Here is a 15,223-nt window from a genome sequence, read left to right as displayed (position 1 = left end):
ATTTGCTGAGGGGGGTTGCCGCAAGGGAAATGCTACATCGTCATTTGTTTTTATTGCGTGTGTACACCTAAGGTATTGCAGCTGATCCGTGAAAGCAGATTTCGTATATTTTCCGCAAAAATAGTTGTCGCGTAAAAGCCTCTATTGGCATTTACAAAAAATCGGATGTTGGATGAGAATTTATGTTTCTTTAGTTTTCTTTTACGCACATGTGTGAATGAGAAATAAAATAACCAAACAAAAACATCGCTCTATATAACGTGGCCGCAACGACTCCCAGAGACTTGTCCACGTTTCTTTCAAAATAGCAGCATGTTAAACAATCAGAAGCTTGCCTGCTACCTTGTCTTTGGCTGCTTAGTTACCGGAAGTATCTCAAACGGTCATATTGATAGTCGTGAAGGCGACGCGGATGTCGGAAAGCTAAATAACGATGCTGGAACATCCTCACTCGAATTGGGCGGTCGACTGGCACTTGTAACCGGCGCGGCCAGTGGCATCGGGCGGAGTGTTGCTATGGTACTCGCTAGGGAAAATGTCACCGTAATCGTTGCTGATATGAACAAAACCGGAGGAGACGCAACCGTCGGTATGCTTCCAAGTACGTATCACCATATTAACTGCATACGCGAATTTTGGGTGTGGAAAGTTTTTTTTGTAGTTGTTTGTTTTTTCACACAGGAATCATAAGGTATCAAAAACAGCAAATCACATCCAGTGGTTCGTTCGTTCGCAACCTCAAGCGTTTGATATACATGAACAAACCTAGTTCGTCTCACTGGAGAACACAAGGTTACTTACAAATATCCGAGTAGGAGAATTGGGATATGAGAGCCAATGACGCATGATGCAGGTACTGAAACTAATACGAAGGCTGTATTTCTTTTTTCACGCTCCGATAAACTGAGCGAAAAAAACAAGTAATGGTTAAAAGGATATTTTTTTATGTAAACATAATGTTGTAACCGTATTTTGGGGGTTAAACTCCGCCAGTCTATACATTTTTTTAAGTTCAAATAGTATGGCTCGTTATGACGAGACGTAACGGATTTTGTGAATGAAATGTGTTAATCATGATTTATGTATAATACAAGCTTCTTCGTCAGCTTGGAAAGCAGACATTGTTCAAGGTGTGCAGTGCATATAGTCCGCAAGGCGTGTGGACTATATGCACTATGTGTAGACCAATCTAAGCAAAAAATTTTTTTTAGGTCTAAATGAGCTTTAGCGGAGTGTTGCCCGGAAAATACTGTGCATATGTTATCTACTTCTTTATGCAGACACCACACAGATAAAGACTAGGCGTCTGAGAATATACGAGATTAAAATTTGAATGACATAGTGATTGCCAGAATATAATTATTCGACTTCCCAATTTTCTAGTATCCGAGTTTTTGAATAATTTTATTCGTCGAATATCAGTGCCGCTCGCCAAAAACTTTCCTTTATTGCGCCGTTTATATGGCGAAATAGTCCTCACTAACATGGGATGGATCATAATCAAGTAGCTGCTTTGAGAAGAATACACTAACAAGTTCTTTCTCCAGAACGTACGCGCGTCGTGACTTGAAATGTGTAGAATCTTTCGCCACCCGCAGCCAGATCTGTGAACCGTAAAGCTATTCTGGGTTGTTACGTCCATAACATGGAAAGTTATTGTGAAAATAATAGTAACATCGATAAGTAAACTGACCTCTTCCAACGATCCGTCATTTCTGGCGGCGTCGAGCGAGGTGTATTACCCTCTTTTCACCTTTCGTCCGGCCTCAGTGGATATTATGAGCAATCGAAGCCAATCTAAGGTCCTGCTAGTTGACGTTACCTTCTAGAGAAAGCGACCTGACGCAAGGAAAGCGTAGCCACGTGCTAAGTCCACAGAACTGCGTTGGCTGGAATGACTCCTAGCCGCCGCTGCGATCGGACGCAAGGTGAAACGGTGTATAGAGATATAGGTGACGCAGGACATCGCCCGATTCAAACGGTTCAGTCACATCCGTCCATTTACTCATTACATTGCGTGTCCACACGTGGAATGGTGGGCATATCCGTCAGCTGCGTCTTACGATCGTCGTGTACGTGAGGTCATTAAAAACGTTTTTATTCGTGCTAACCTCGTCCTTCCCTCTGACTTGCAAAACAATAAACACGTTAGACTTTTGTTCGCGTCTGTGCGGATTCTCTTCTTTCATGCGGTAACATTTCTTTTTTCCTCGACCTTCCATACAAAAATTTAATGAATTACACGAAGCGAATGCGCATGCGCGTTGTGGCAATAAGTAAATGTATTGAGATGAAAAAAAACAAAATTACAAACGTCCGTAAAAAAGGATTGACTCCTGGACATAGGATTTTGAGCACGAGACTTACCAAATATGCCAACGGGAACACTTGTGAAGCGACAGATATTATGATACAATCTTCTATTCTTATCGCGCGCATGCGCTGGTCTGAAGGCGAGGTGTTCCCTGGATATGCCGCAGTGTTCAGAATGATTTGTTAGAGGAAGGAGTTGAATCAGCAGTACACAGCTGAGAACAAGCGGTGACGTGCCCGAGTCTGACCATCTTTATTACATCGAAATGCATACAGGCATTTGACGCTCCGTTTCACGTTACAGGCTTTATCACAATATAATCAACGCAGTAAAACCTAAATTTTCTTCTTCGCTCACCCCTAACTAAGAGAGTTACTATAAGGTTGCGCAGGCTTTTGGATGCCTTCCTTAAAAAGGTTGCAGTCGGTGTTCTCAGACATTTCATTATGCGTCAGCGAGATCGTCACTCTCCACAAACTTGTTCTCATAGAGGAAACGGCATGATGCTTCGTATAGGGCGGAGAGACGTCCTTCGTGATGGGGGTTACGAAAGAACGGCTGCGGCGACTGGCGGCTTCATTGAACTCGTGACGGAATGACTGAGAACACAGGCGACCACTTTTTTTTCGGGGGAGCCTGCAAAAGCTTGTGCCACGTCATCATAACTGTCTTCATGTGTGTGCTAAGATATACCTAGAGTATTTATAAATATTATTTGCCGATATAAAAAGATATCACTGTGCTTTTGTTATTTTTTTTTTCTTATTCCGTTCATCGGAAGGACTCGGATGTACTGAGAACCCTGGCTAGAACCCTGGCAGGAAAGCAAGGGTATCTAAAACCTATGCCATGTCTTAATCAGAGCCTAAATCGGTGTGATTATTGTGTGGAGGAGTAGCTGGATTGCGTACCCACATTTCGTATATTTGAAAAAGTCATCATTTTTATATTAAATTAGCCTTGAAGCAATTTTTCTACTCTCGCTGTACTCAGAGTTCCACGGGAAGAAGGGTATATTAAAAAAATAAGCCTTATGCTTTCTAATAAAATTTCCACAAATTTTGAGCAAGTAATATTTAAAAATTACGGTATAAAGCTTGAAATATACAGGGTATTTGATTTCTATTTCCAAAATGTTTATTTTTAAACAATACGATCTATGTAGGTAAGCTATACGGAAAGTAGGTAATAAAATTCCTTACACCACGTCAGATTCCGAACCAAATTTTGTTAATTAGCTGCGAGAACCCGGATGGCAAGATTATCATCCACGTTTTAGCGCTGCTAGCTTTGTGCCCATTGCACGAGTGATAATTATAGCGCCCACAAGCACTTCCCGCGTGCTATAAAATGTTCTTAAATTTAATAAATTACCTGTTTTAAATGACGCTTAGCAAGCTTCTAATTTGAGCCTTATGTTTAGTTTCACAAATTAGGAAGTTAAATAATATATTATAGTGTCATGGATGACCGGCAGGAAAACAGACAATAACCAAAGGAACTACAAGTTTAATGTGGCGAATTTGTGCCAAAAACAAAAGAGAAGAATGAGCGTTGCAGGCGTCGAATGTCGGCGTGACAGCAGAGTCGAGTGCTGGCTATGCGCCGGAAGAGTGAGGGCGAGAAGGAGACGAGAGAGCGCGGGGATGTCAGACGGTCGACCACTGATTCGAATGATTAGTGGGTAGACCTAAATCTAGCTGCCCTTGCCTCCAGTACCACGCGTGGAACATCTTAGGACTTGAAACGCAGGCGTCGGCGTTTGGCTTTCGCATTCCAACGCATTCGACGAGTGTAGTGAAGATAAAAGCGGATAGCTTGAGGTATTCCCATTAATAATTGGAATCAAAGCTCGGCGTTAGGATTTCATCATGCGCTCTCCAGATCTCTCCCTCAGTTTCTCGATGCGTAGGCAACATCGTCTAAAATATAAGGCCGTGTACGGCCGACGTTTTTTCCGTCACCATTGAAGGCCAACGCTGGACACAGGTTGGAAACGAGTGCCGCGTAAGCGCTCGGGTTCGAGTCCAGTTTGAACCGAACGTTGATGCAATCGTCACTGTCAGCACGACGGCTTTTTTAGAGCGCAGCTCCGAGGTGCCCGTTTCCGGCTTGAGCGGCGTCGGCGTCGGCGTAAGCGCGAGCCCCCCCCCCCCCCCCCCCCCCCTTCCAAGGACCTCGGGAGGACCTCGGGTTACTTCGGGAGGACCTCGTGTACCTTCGGTGACCTCGGAGAGGAGGGGACATGTGACCCCCCAAGGTCACGTGACCGCCCCCTTTCCGAGGTCACGTGACCCCCCCTCCCCGAGGTCACGTTACCCCCCCCCCGAGGTCACATGACCCACCGAGGTCACGTGACCCCTCCCTCAGTACCCTTCCCTCCTCCTCCTCAAGAGTTGCGCTCTAATTCTGCGTTACAGGGTGTTGTAAACGGCTTTCACTTTTTATCTAAGACGTGTTGGCTATACCAACACCTCTTAGATAACGAAGCCGTACTACTGAATGAGATGGCGTCATCAGCGAAGGTCAACGCTGAACACAGGATGGACACGGCGCGATTGCGTCAACGTTCGCCTCAAACTAAACGCGAAGCCGTGCGTTGACGCAGTAATCATTTTCAATCTGTGTACAACGTCGGCCTTCTCTGATGATGCCATCTTACTCAGTACTCCGCCTTTGTTATTTAGGAGGAGTTGACGGAACGGTGTTGCGGATAGACTGACATCGGACAGCCACGCAGAGCATCTCTTGTACACTCGTGGGATTCTGGATCATCCGGCGTAGAACGTTCATTGCGTAGAAGATTCGTAATTTGATCAGACAATCAGGAAAATGTTAAAGTGAAAAAAAAAAAAATGAGAAGCGTCCGCTCTCGAGAAGTGAACCTGGCGCTACCGCACGAAAGCCAAGCACTGTATCCGCTTCCCCACGCACACTCTCGCACGGTGACGCGCGTGGCAATGGTTTATTGGTAGACGTATTTTAACGATTAGCCAGCTATATTATGTAGCCCTGGTCGCATAACTACCCTGCACAGGCCACATTAATGCACCTTTAAATCATTAAGAAAACTGTTCGAATTCTTTTTAAACACTCTTTATATTTCTTCAAATTAATAATGAATAGGTCTAATTGCTCAATAAACTTACTTTTACTTGCAGACAAACACCTGAAGCACACGGCCATGTACGTGGATGTTCGAAATTCGACTTCAATCAAAGATCTCGTCGAATGCATCGAAACTACATACGAAATGAACATCAGTATTGTGGTCAACAGTGCTGGGATTCTGCATCGTATAACTCCGCTCGTAAATCTAAGTGAAGAGATATTCGACGATGTAATCAACACCAACCTAAAGGTAAATCACTGAGCTGGCTTCCGGCTGTCCTTACTTCAGGATAACTTACGGGCTCAGTAGCGTTATAAGGAATAACCTACAAAACTATTTTCCCAATATACACATATACACACTCACGATTATATGTGAATGTATGATACCACGTATGTTTGATATGCAAATACCAACAAGCGGTGGTGTCACAAAGGGGGAGGGGGCGGACCGCCCTGGGCACGCCACTAAGAGTGGTGTCGCGGCGGGCCATGAGAGGGGGGCGGGAAGGAGGGTGTCGGGGCGGGCTGCCGTCCCGGGTGCCGCTCACCCTAGTGACGTCACTCCAAGAAGTTACCTTTAACATGGGTAACTCTAAGAAATGCATACTCAAGAACTTGTGTTGGGCTCAAGAGCTCAAGTGCTTTGTCGGGGTAAGGATCAGAATCAACGACGATCGCCATAGCCCGTTTCACTTTCGAGAGGACGAGGCCGGGAAATTCTTGCACTGAGGATTTACGCTATTGTATGGTTAGGTCTAGGGAGTGGCCGCGGAAAAGGTGTGTATGAAAATGCGGGTCACATTCGTCTCTGTCTCTAGAAACTCAAGCCAGTTGATTCGTGTACAGTCGTGGCTTGGCGCCTCATTCAGGGCGAGAAATAAAGGCCACTAATCTTCGAGGAATTCTGTAATGTTTGTTGAGGGCTCAATAGGTCTTGGATTTATTTTCCTGCCGTTTCTTAGGTGCGAGGTCGCCACGTGGCATGAACCAGCTTTCATCTGACAGGCTTGTTTCAGCCAGAGAAAAACATGGTGGACCCCTAAAAGCCCCAAAATATCGCAGACACGTGAATATAGCAATTTTAGTGTAGACTTGGACGCTTTATTGAGTGTTATTCATGCCGTAAAACCCAACATTTTGTACAAATAAATAGTTTGGCGAAGTTTGTAAAACTAAATTCTCCCGATTAAAACATTTTTGAATATAACGATGTGAAATCTTTCCAATTCGTCCCCGTACACCACCTTATATATGACACCGAGGAATTGAAACCAGCTCTATCTACGGCAATCTGCCATCAAATACATATAACGAATATTTACTGTCGGTACAAAAAAGGACGAATTCTCGTGAATATCAGAGTAATAAAACCTACAAATTTCAACAACAACAAAAAAGCTCTATGTCAATTAAGGTTTTTACGTTTTGTTATAAACGGTGTGAATTTGAAATTTGTATTTTTGCTCATGAATGACATCCCAGTTACCCTTCGCTGCTTCCTAATCCGCGATATTAGTATGATGTATGTTTGATGACACCGGTTCAGCTAAATTATCCTCGTACAGTGGAGGCTGGAATTAAAATGGATTTGTACTTTCGTGTAAATGCAACTTGAATGCGGGTTGAAAGAAGAGAGATATGTGGTTTATTTTTATTAAGGTAAGCACGAACAACTCCTTAAGTAGTGCCTGTCCTCCTCCAGTTCTACAGAGTGAGTCAAGGGGACCCATGGCTGTTTTAAGGGACAGCATAAATCAGTTTCTGAACGTATCTAGCTAAAAAAATGCACAGATGTGACCGAGGGATGTGCATTAAGAGATAAAAATTTCATTGTATAAATACCTGAGTAAAAAGTTAGAAATCAACCACCTCGAATCTCTGCCTACAGCGTCCGCCTGGTAACAAAAGGCGCCTGATTGGCGCAATAGCCGACAGGCCTCGGTGGTCCCCTCCACATAGAGAGGTGAGGGTCGGCAGCAAAAGCAGGGACAACCGCATATTAAAGTGTCAGTCTCAAGTGGTTACACCACTGTTGTCGGTTTCTTGTTTTGTAGGTTTCTCTCCTTGGTGAGGCGCCTCACCCAGCGTAGCATTGTAGAGGAGTCCTGAGGTCGCCTCCGAAACTCTGCCTTAAAACGTCAGCTGACCTCTTGCGGCCTGTGCCGCTCCCTGCACCAGAAAATGACCATGAGTCGATCGTTGAGATCTACCCGCAGCATGAATGTATGCACTACAAAAAAGCACAAATGAAAGTTGCAGACAAAAACATTAGACGCGGTAAGAACGGCAGTTAAAAGCAAACGACGACATGCAGCCGAAACAAAAATTTCGACAAAATCCTACAACTGATCTGTTTTATTTTCCCTCGTTTTCTCCTAATTTTGCATATTTTTGTTGTGTTCCGGGCCGGACGGCCGCGGAAGGGGGGAACTCCAGACAACGACCAGACGGTGTCCCGACCAGACAGAAAATGTCTTTACTTCTCCCGTGCAATACTGTACAGAGTCTGGGTGGTGGTGCCATCTCACGGAAGGCGTCACAACTCCAAGTAACCAAAGGGTATCGCTTCATGTCACTACATCCACTCCCCCCTTATGATTTTATCTGTTGCTTGCACATTAACTCACTTTAAAGCAGTTTCTCTGTACACAAAAAAAAAACAGTCACAGTTTGCAAAACACGAGCAGTCACTGTCTGAAAAACACAAGCAGTCACTTTCAGCAAGGTACGAAGAGTCACTAAACATAGTCCAGAATACCTTGTGGTGGGTGTCACTCTCTAGAAGATCGTCGAAGTACGGGCTCTCAGTCACCTTCCTGGCCATGCGCCCGTGAACTTCGTTCCACCTGTGGCGCCTGAAGTTGTGGTTGTGCGCCAACCGGTGACTGAGTGGTGTGCCCACTGGTAACGTGGTGGGAGTCGACCCAGACGTGCCAGGTAACTCAGTGCTGTCATACCAAGAACTCTGCAGAGTCTTGGTTCGGCCATGACTCTCTGAGCACTGCCGATAACTTCGACCCATTCCATGTACGTCCGCCTTCTAGATAAAACGACCGATGCCCAACGAGCTTGAGGACCCTCAGCGGTGGTCCGAAAGTGGGGGTACGATTTGGGCCAGAACCTTGACTCCGCAGTCTCACATAGTGACCCACCTGGAAGCTCGGGGCCTTGGCAGCTCAACGTCGGACGCCATAAGCCTTACGGTTGGCTTGTTGGTTTTTCACCCTCTTCCGAAGGCGACGCACCTCCCGAGCAGGGTTGGTGCCGAGCTCTGCAGTCAGAAGGCCAATGACGTAAAGCGCTGTTCTCACGGGGCGTCCATGGAGCAGCACAGCAGGAGCCAACCTGGTGGCGGAGTGTGGTGTAGCCCGTCGAGTATCTAGGATAAATTCCTACATACTCGACGAGGGTTGCCTTGAGAGAACGGTGTTCCAGCAGCGCCAACTGGATATACGACTTTCGCACCCTGTAGAACCTCTCCAGCAGGCCATTTACCTGGAGGTGGTAGACTGAGGAGAGCAAGTGCTTTATTCCTCTTGCTTCGAGGAACGTCTCAAACTCTCTTGGTGTGAACTGTCTGCCATGGTCGGAGACGATCTCTGTCGGTAGCCTTCTCGTGCGAAAACGGTGGACAGGAAATTCATGACTTTCTGCGATGTGATGTCGCTGCAGAAGGTGACGTCCGGCCACTTTGAGTAATAGTCCGCAACTGAGATGGCGAACCGACAGTTCGCTGGTGCTTGCTCGAAGGGCCTACGATGTCGACGGCGACCTTGCTCCAAGGTCCTTCAGGCAGTGTCACAGGCGGAGCGATGTTGGCGCTGTCTGGACACTCTTGTCAGCAGACTGGCAAACTGTACAGCTGCAGATGGTGCCTTCGACTTGCTTGTCTAGTCCAGGCCACCAGATCTTCTCTCGAAAGCACCTCTTTGTCTTTACAATCCCAGGATGGGACTCGTGCGCGTTCTTATACAAATGTCGTCGTTAGCTTGGCCGGGATGACGAAGCATTCTGAGCGCAGAAGCAGACCGTTGACCACCAACAACTCGCTGCGTACCACATAGTATGGGACCAGGTCTGCAGTCGGGTTCTTTTGAGCAGGCCACGCCGTCTGGACACACTGCAACCACACACCGGAATATTCTGCCGTGAAAAGTCCAGTAGGGAAAGTCAAGGGCTGCTCAGCTGTACCTTGTTCTGGAACAGGCTCCGGAAATGCTCCTCCCCGATGATGGAGACAGCAAGCAGAGCCGGTGTCAATGAGGAACGTGATGACACGCGGCGGCGACGTCGAGGTAAGTGGCGTCAGTCGGACGTCAACGTAGACTCCCCTACGCTTGTCGGTGTGGACGGAAAGAATGCTGAAGACGCTCGCTGCATCCTCGTCCGGCACCACTTCATGAACTCGAGGCGAACTTCCCATTTGGTTGTGACGGGCGCGTCGACAGACTTGCTGGAAATGGCCGCGGCGTCCGCATCCGGAGCAGGTATGACCACGTGCGGGGCAGCGAGACGAATCGCACGTTGATGTTCAGCACTTTCCACATGCAGCGGGACCGTTGGAGCCGGAGTAGGGAACGACGCTGCCGGAGTTTCGTAACGCTGGCGTGCGTGCAGGGCGCGATCACAGCGAACCGTGTGAGCAGCTGTCAAAACGACGGCTCCCTCGACCGTTGCGTCTGGTTGACTTCCGTCCCCGTGGAGCTTGCGACGTGACGCGACGGCATGGGCGTACCAAACGGGGGGTCAAGGGGGCGCTGCCCCCCCCCTCCCCCCCAGTTCTCAGGTGGGGGCAAGGCACGTGCTTTGCCCCCCCCCCCCCCCCCCCCCCTGAAACAGCCGCCACTGGGCAGGGCAAACACTGGCCGGAGGCGCTCAAGAAATACCAAGGGCACTGCCCCCGGCCCTGGGGGGGGGGGGGGAGTCTGGTGTCTCGTTTTCCCACCCACTCAAAAACAAGTTGGTACACCACTGCGCGACGGACAGGGTCTGCTAGGGCTTCGGACTCACATGCAGCCTGCTCGCGAAGATGCGCAATTTCCACTGCGCGGTCGAAAGTCAGCGTGTCCCCTTCTAGGAGCAGTCTCTCACGCAAATGCGGGCACTTGACGCCGGCGAAGAACTGGTCGCACATGTTTTCGTCGGCTTGAGCGGCGAAATTGCAGGACGCTGACAGTTCACGGAGCGCAAGGGCAAAAATCTGAAGCTGGTTCACCGGAGAGTTGACGACGCTCGCGGAACCGTTGTCGTTCCACCCGCGCCTGGCCGGTCTGCGCCTTCCAGAGGAGTGATGTCATAGCGGCGGGAGACTCACTGGGGCCGCCGCGTGCATGGCTGTGCGCCTCCGTTGCGCAGTAGCCAAGTCTGACTCTGCTGCGGAGCCGCTTGATAGCGCCTCTCATTTTTTCTTTAAATGTTAATGTTCTTAATCCTAAAACCAAGCTAAAACAATTTAGTTTCAATTTTTATGTACAGAATTGCTTTAGCTTTTTTTATTACTTGCCACCAACGAAAAAAAAAGTCTGCAAACATCAAGTACTTGTACAAAAAAAAAATGCTTAGAAATATAAAAATATTAGGCCACCTGATCGAACTCTAACAGAAAAGAGGCTCCTCGCTTTTTGCTCTGTGCCCATGCATCCTGCCTTTTTGTTTTCTTGTTGTCGATTATATAACACGTTCACTTGAAAATTCAGACTCCCCCGACTTGTCCGCTACGGGAAGCTACCGCACTTAAAGAGGACTTCTCGAGTATCCACTGCGGGATTCTGCCGCTTCAATGACGGCTGTTCTGTGAGTTGACCTGTCCGTCAATGTGAAACACAGCCTCGCCTGTGAAGATAAGAAAGTCCGAATTGGAAAGGGGGAGGGGGGTTGTCGTCTACTCTTAGAGACGTGATTATTCCCCATTTTTCCAGGGATGTCATCTGCTCGTAGAGATGAGTCCTTATTTTATTTTATCTTTTGATCTACGTAAGGTCATGCTTTCAAACGTTTTCATTCAGGCTTATATTTCTTGCGTTGCATTCTACTGAACATTCATCTTCCTGCGAAGCTTAATTAGTTTTTTTTTTTTATGAGGGCTAAAAAAAAGGGTTTACTTTTGCCGATCGGACCCTGTAAATCGATTTTTGTCATTTGCCTTGAATGGATAATACAGGGAAATATCTCTAACTGAGTGCGTTGCCGTAATACGCTCTACTTTCGTACACCACGTGCTTCTTACCGTAACATGTGTTAAAGGCAGAAATACATCGGTAATGACGTAGCGACCGATATTTTTTTATTTTTTTATTGGAAACCCTGCATTTTTTAGTTTTGTTCGTACCTTGCTGTCTTGTCTACCAAAACATACTTGAAACTCTTGTGAGTTTCCGGCAGTTCATTAACCGAATACGTATCTTACTGATTACAACACATTCCTCGATCATGAGAACGCTTCAGTTCAGGACATGTAGATATATTCATGCAAAGAGGTTATTTCAGTAATGAAAGTGAAACATGGTTATTCGCCCCTGGAGCAGACTTCATCCAACAGTTTACTTATTTAATATTACAAAATTATCCGCCAAGCGAACGGTTGCGGAAACATCTATAACATATGCATAATTTATGAATGCAAACAAGATGAAGCCATAGATTTATGTTGAATGACATCCGTCATGTTATATCAAGGTTCACCCTGACTTACCTATATTAATGTCGACTTGTTTTAAAGATCTATATTAATTTATTCTACGCTTCCTTTGATTGACTCCTCATGAGGGCAGACAGCACGAGCAATAGCCGACAGTATTCCGACAGTATTAGAAAGGTCTTTAACATATATCCACGCTTGTCCCAAGTTTTGTGTCTAGAAAATTTTTAAAAATTTCCTTTCGTATACTCCCAACTTGTATGAATGAAAGAACTACACAATTGAGTAGCACTGACTGTATCAAAATAAACAGTGCGCTCTTTAAACTCTTGGAATGAAAGTCTATTAACCAAACGAGTATCTGAAGAAATAAGCGGGACACAGTCGTGAGATATAATCCCACGTATTTCCCAGTCAAATGCGGTAATTCCTATGACCAGATATTTTTATAGAAGTTGGGATATATCTGTATTGGGAATGTCGTTTTTTAGATACCCAGATATTACTTTATTAAAAACAAAGATGCATCAGTTTTTTTAGGTCAGCAGTATTTTTTATTACTTTAAACTGATGTAATACAAAAAGATTGACGCAAATTTAAGATAAATACCCCAAGCTTTATTCTTAATATATAAAAAAATATAGCATGTTTTTCTTTATGGGGGGGGGGCAATTTATTTTGGTTCACTTTTTCAAACTATTATTTTAAAAATTATTTCAAATAAAAATTAGACGTAAGCGTTTATAGGGAAAAATTATCTTACTCAAATATTTTGCTTGAAACTTAATTATCTATAGTGTTACGAAGATACCGTCGGCCGCATGGTGAACACGACACGCGATGACAGATGATAGAACGACTTAAAGAGGCCGGGACAGCTCGTGGAGCCTACGCCGAGATGACCATGAGCGCCGCTGCCCGTCGAGATCTTCACCTGCCTCGAAATATTGTTACTAATGGAAAAAAAGATGGACAAATGTAGATTTAAAAATAAGTGCTTAACGGGGCGAACTTGCGCCTGCAAACTTTAAAAGAATAAAGTCAAACGCATCTTGTGCCGCCTACTGAGGGGTGATTGCTACGAAGTGGCGCGTTATCTCTGCATTCACGTACGTGGTGCGTTCACGAAAGTTCGGAACCAGATCACACATTGGCAGACGAGAATATGCTGTTTGAACTTTCCAGAAGATCGGGGGCAAGCGGGACCAAGTTCAATCCCGTTTCTCTTTATTGGCATTCTATTGCGTTTCCAATTACAGCACGAACGCGGCAAAATTTCCTGCGCACATCTATCAAAAATAGCATACACTATGTCTTTCTGTTCTGAACAACCCTCTCTTGATATTTGGTTGGTCCTAACACTTTTTTTTCTTCTTGAGGACATGTATTTCTTAATAAATTTGCTCGTTCATTCTTACTTGGCAGATATGGTTCTTAAGTGTTAATTATTATATGCTACAGAATTACAAATATTTATTTAGATCGTCTTTAATATCATCGCGTAGTCTTAACGCGCGACTCCAAAACAAGGTGAATGCACTATGTATTTTGCTGTCGTGAGATGGTTAGCTACCAAGGTAATAAATGCTCAAATAAAAATAATACTACTGCTACATTGTAGTGTATCGGCATGTATTTAATGGTAATTTTTCTTGTTCTTCAATTATATTCTCTACATATATTTTAAACACATCTTATTCTAATATGCATGGTTCTTGATATCAAAATAGGTCATAATCGACTAGTGTTATTGCATGATAACCTCAAACTTTAATGCAGGCTTTTTTTTTGCAGGGTACATTTTTGGTGACCAAAGAAGCGGTGAAGCACATGTTATCACGGAATGTAACAGGAGCAGCTATTGTGAACATTGCGAGCATACTTGGCAAGGGTGGCTTTCCAGGACTCGGTGCCTACACAGCCTCCAAGGGTGGTGTCATTGCGTTCACCAAGTCCGTCGCCCTTGAGCTGGCGACCAAGGGAATACGGGTGAACGTGATTCTGCCCGGCCTTACCGACACTCCCATGATTCAGAAATATTCAAGCAGCGATATAACCAAAAGGCTAGCGGCAATGATTCCCATGAAGCGTATCGCGCAGCCAATCGAAATCTCGGAAACAATTCTTTTCATGTGTAGCCCCAAAACGTCCTACATGACCGGAGCTTCTATTGACGTTGCCGGAGGCACACAAACATAAGTAAATGTTTATAACGAGTGCTTTTCATTTAAAATATAGCCTCAAATACTGAAAAATATATGATGTTGAAACAAATTAATTCATGGGTATGGTAGGATTCCGTAACAAGACACTCAAGAGCTTCTGCATTTAGTAAATAAATTTATACAAAAACCTCCCTCTGTGCATTTAATTTATTTTTAGTTTAAATATAACATATTAAAGAAGGTGCTTATATCAATTCCTTTTTTTTATATTTCTTTGGCTCGGCCGAAATTAGATGGGTGTAAGCGCCGCAGTAAATATACTAATCAACGCAACTTGGCTCATCTTCCTACCAATCACCTTATTGGTACGTCAGATTGTAGTTTCAGTGTTTAAAATAATCATTCGGATGTCGAGTAAAAAAAATGCCCCTCGCGCTAGAATGGCCTTCTATCATATCAGATTAGCTCTTTTTTGCACAATATTTTTCGTGTGTTTCATCTTTCGCCTTCTCTTTGTAAATTTTGACTGTAGTTCCCCAAGGGGCCAAATGCTCAGCTGTTTCATTTCGATCATGAAAAGTTAGTTCAAAATGACTAATTGTTCATTTATAGGCGTGCACTCAATATATGGTAGCATGGAAGTTTTACTAATATTACTGTGAACGGCCAAGGTAAAAAACGACTGCATAAGGATAGTTTTTTCCGTGTAAGACTCTGTGTGCGTGTGCTCGGGAATTTCGCGGCTGCAAGAACAGAAACATTGTCTTCAGCGCAGTCTTTATTTCCTCATACCACGAAAATTAATTGATCCTTCTTAGAATTAGCTGAAAACAAACAGCGCAAGGACAAGGACAGAGTAGAAGGCGGTAGACACACACAGCGCTGACTTACAACTGAGCTTTATTGGCACTGACAACCTGTATAAATACACAATTTGCCCGGCCCAAAAGCCAAGAAAAGAAACACAAGAGGAGGACTACACGTGTTTCTAG

The 15,223-nt window shown here is 45.1% G+C and overlaps 1 protein-coding gene across 1 annotated transcript; it reads left to right on the top strand.

Annotated features, from left to right (window-relative positions):
• The first annotated feature begins 312 nt into the window (after positions 1 to 312).
• Positions 313 to 14,265, top strand: LOC115317639 (3-oxoacyl-[acyl-carrier-protein] reductase FabG-like). The gene is made up of 3 exons (XM_029977292.2): positions 313 to 601; positions 5,476 to 5,675; positions 13,861 to 14,265. Exons 1-3 carry the CDS (start codon positions 313 to 315, stop codon positions 14,263 to 14,265), a joined length of 894 nt encoding a protein of 297 aa, XP_029833152.2.
• Positions 14,266 to 15,223: the final 958 nt, after the last annotated feature.

Source organism: Ixodes scapularis, unplaced genomic scaffold, assembly GCF_016920785.2.
Source record: "Ixodes scapularis isolate PalLabHiFi unplaced genomic scaffold, ASM1692078v2 PGA_scaffold5__190_contigs__length_132052651, whole genome shotgun sequence".
NCBI lineage: Eukaryota > Metazoa > Arthropoda > Arachnida > Ixodida > Ixodidae > Ixodes > Ixodes scapularis.
Note: the sequence above shows the minus strand (reverse complement) of the source record. Positions and strands in the feature narration are given on the sequence as shown.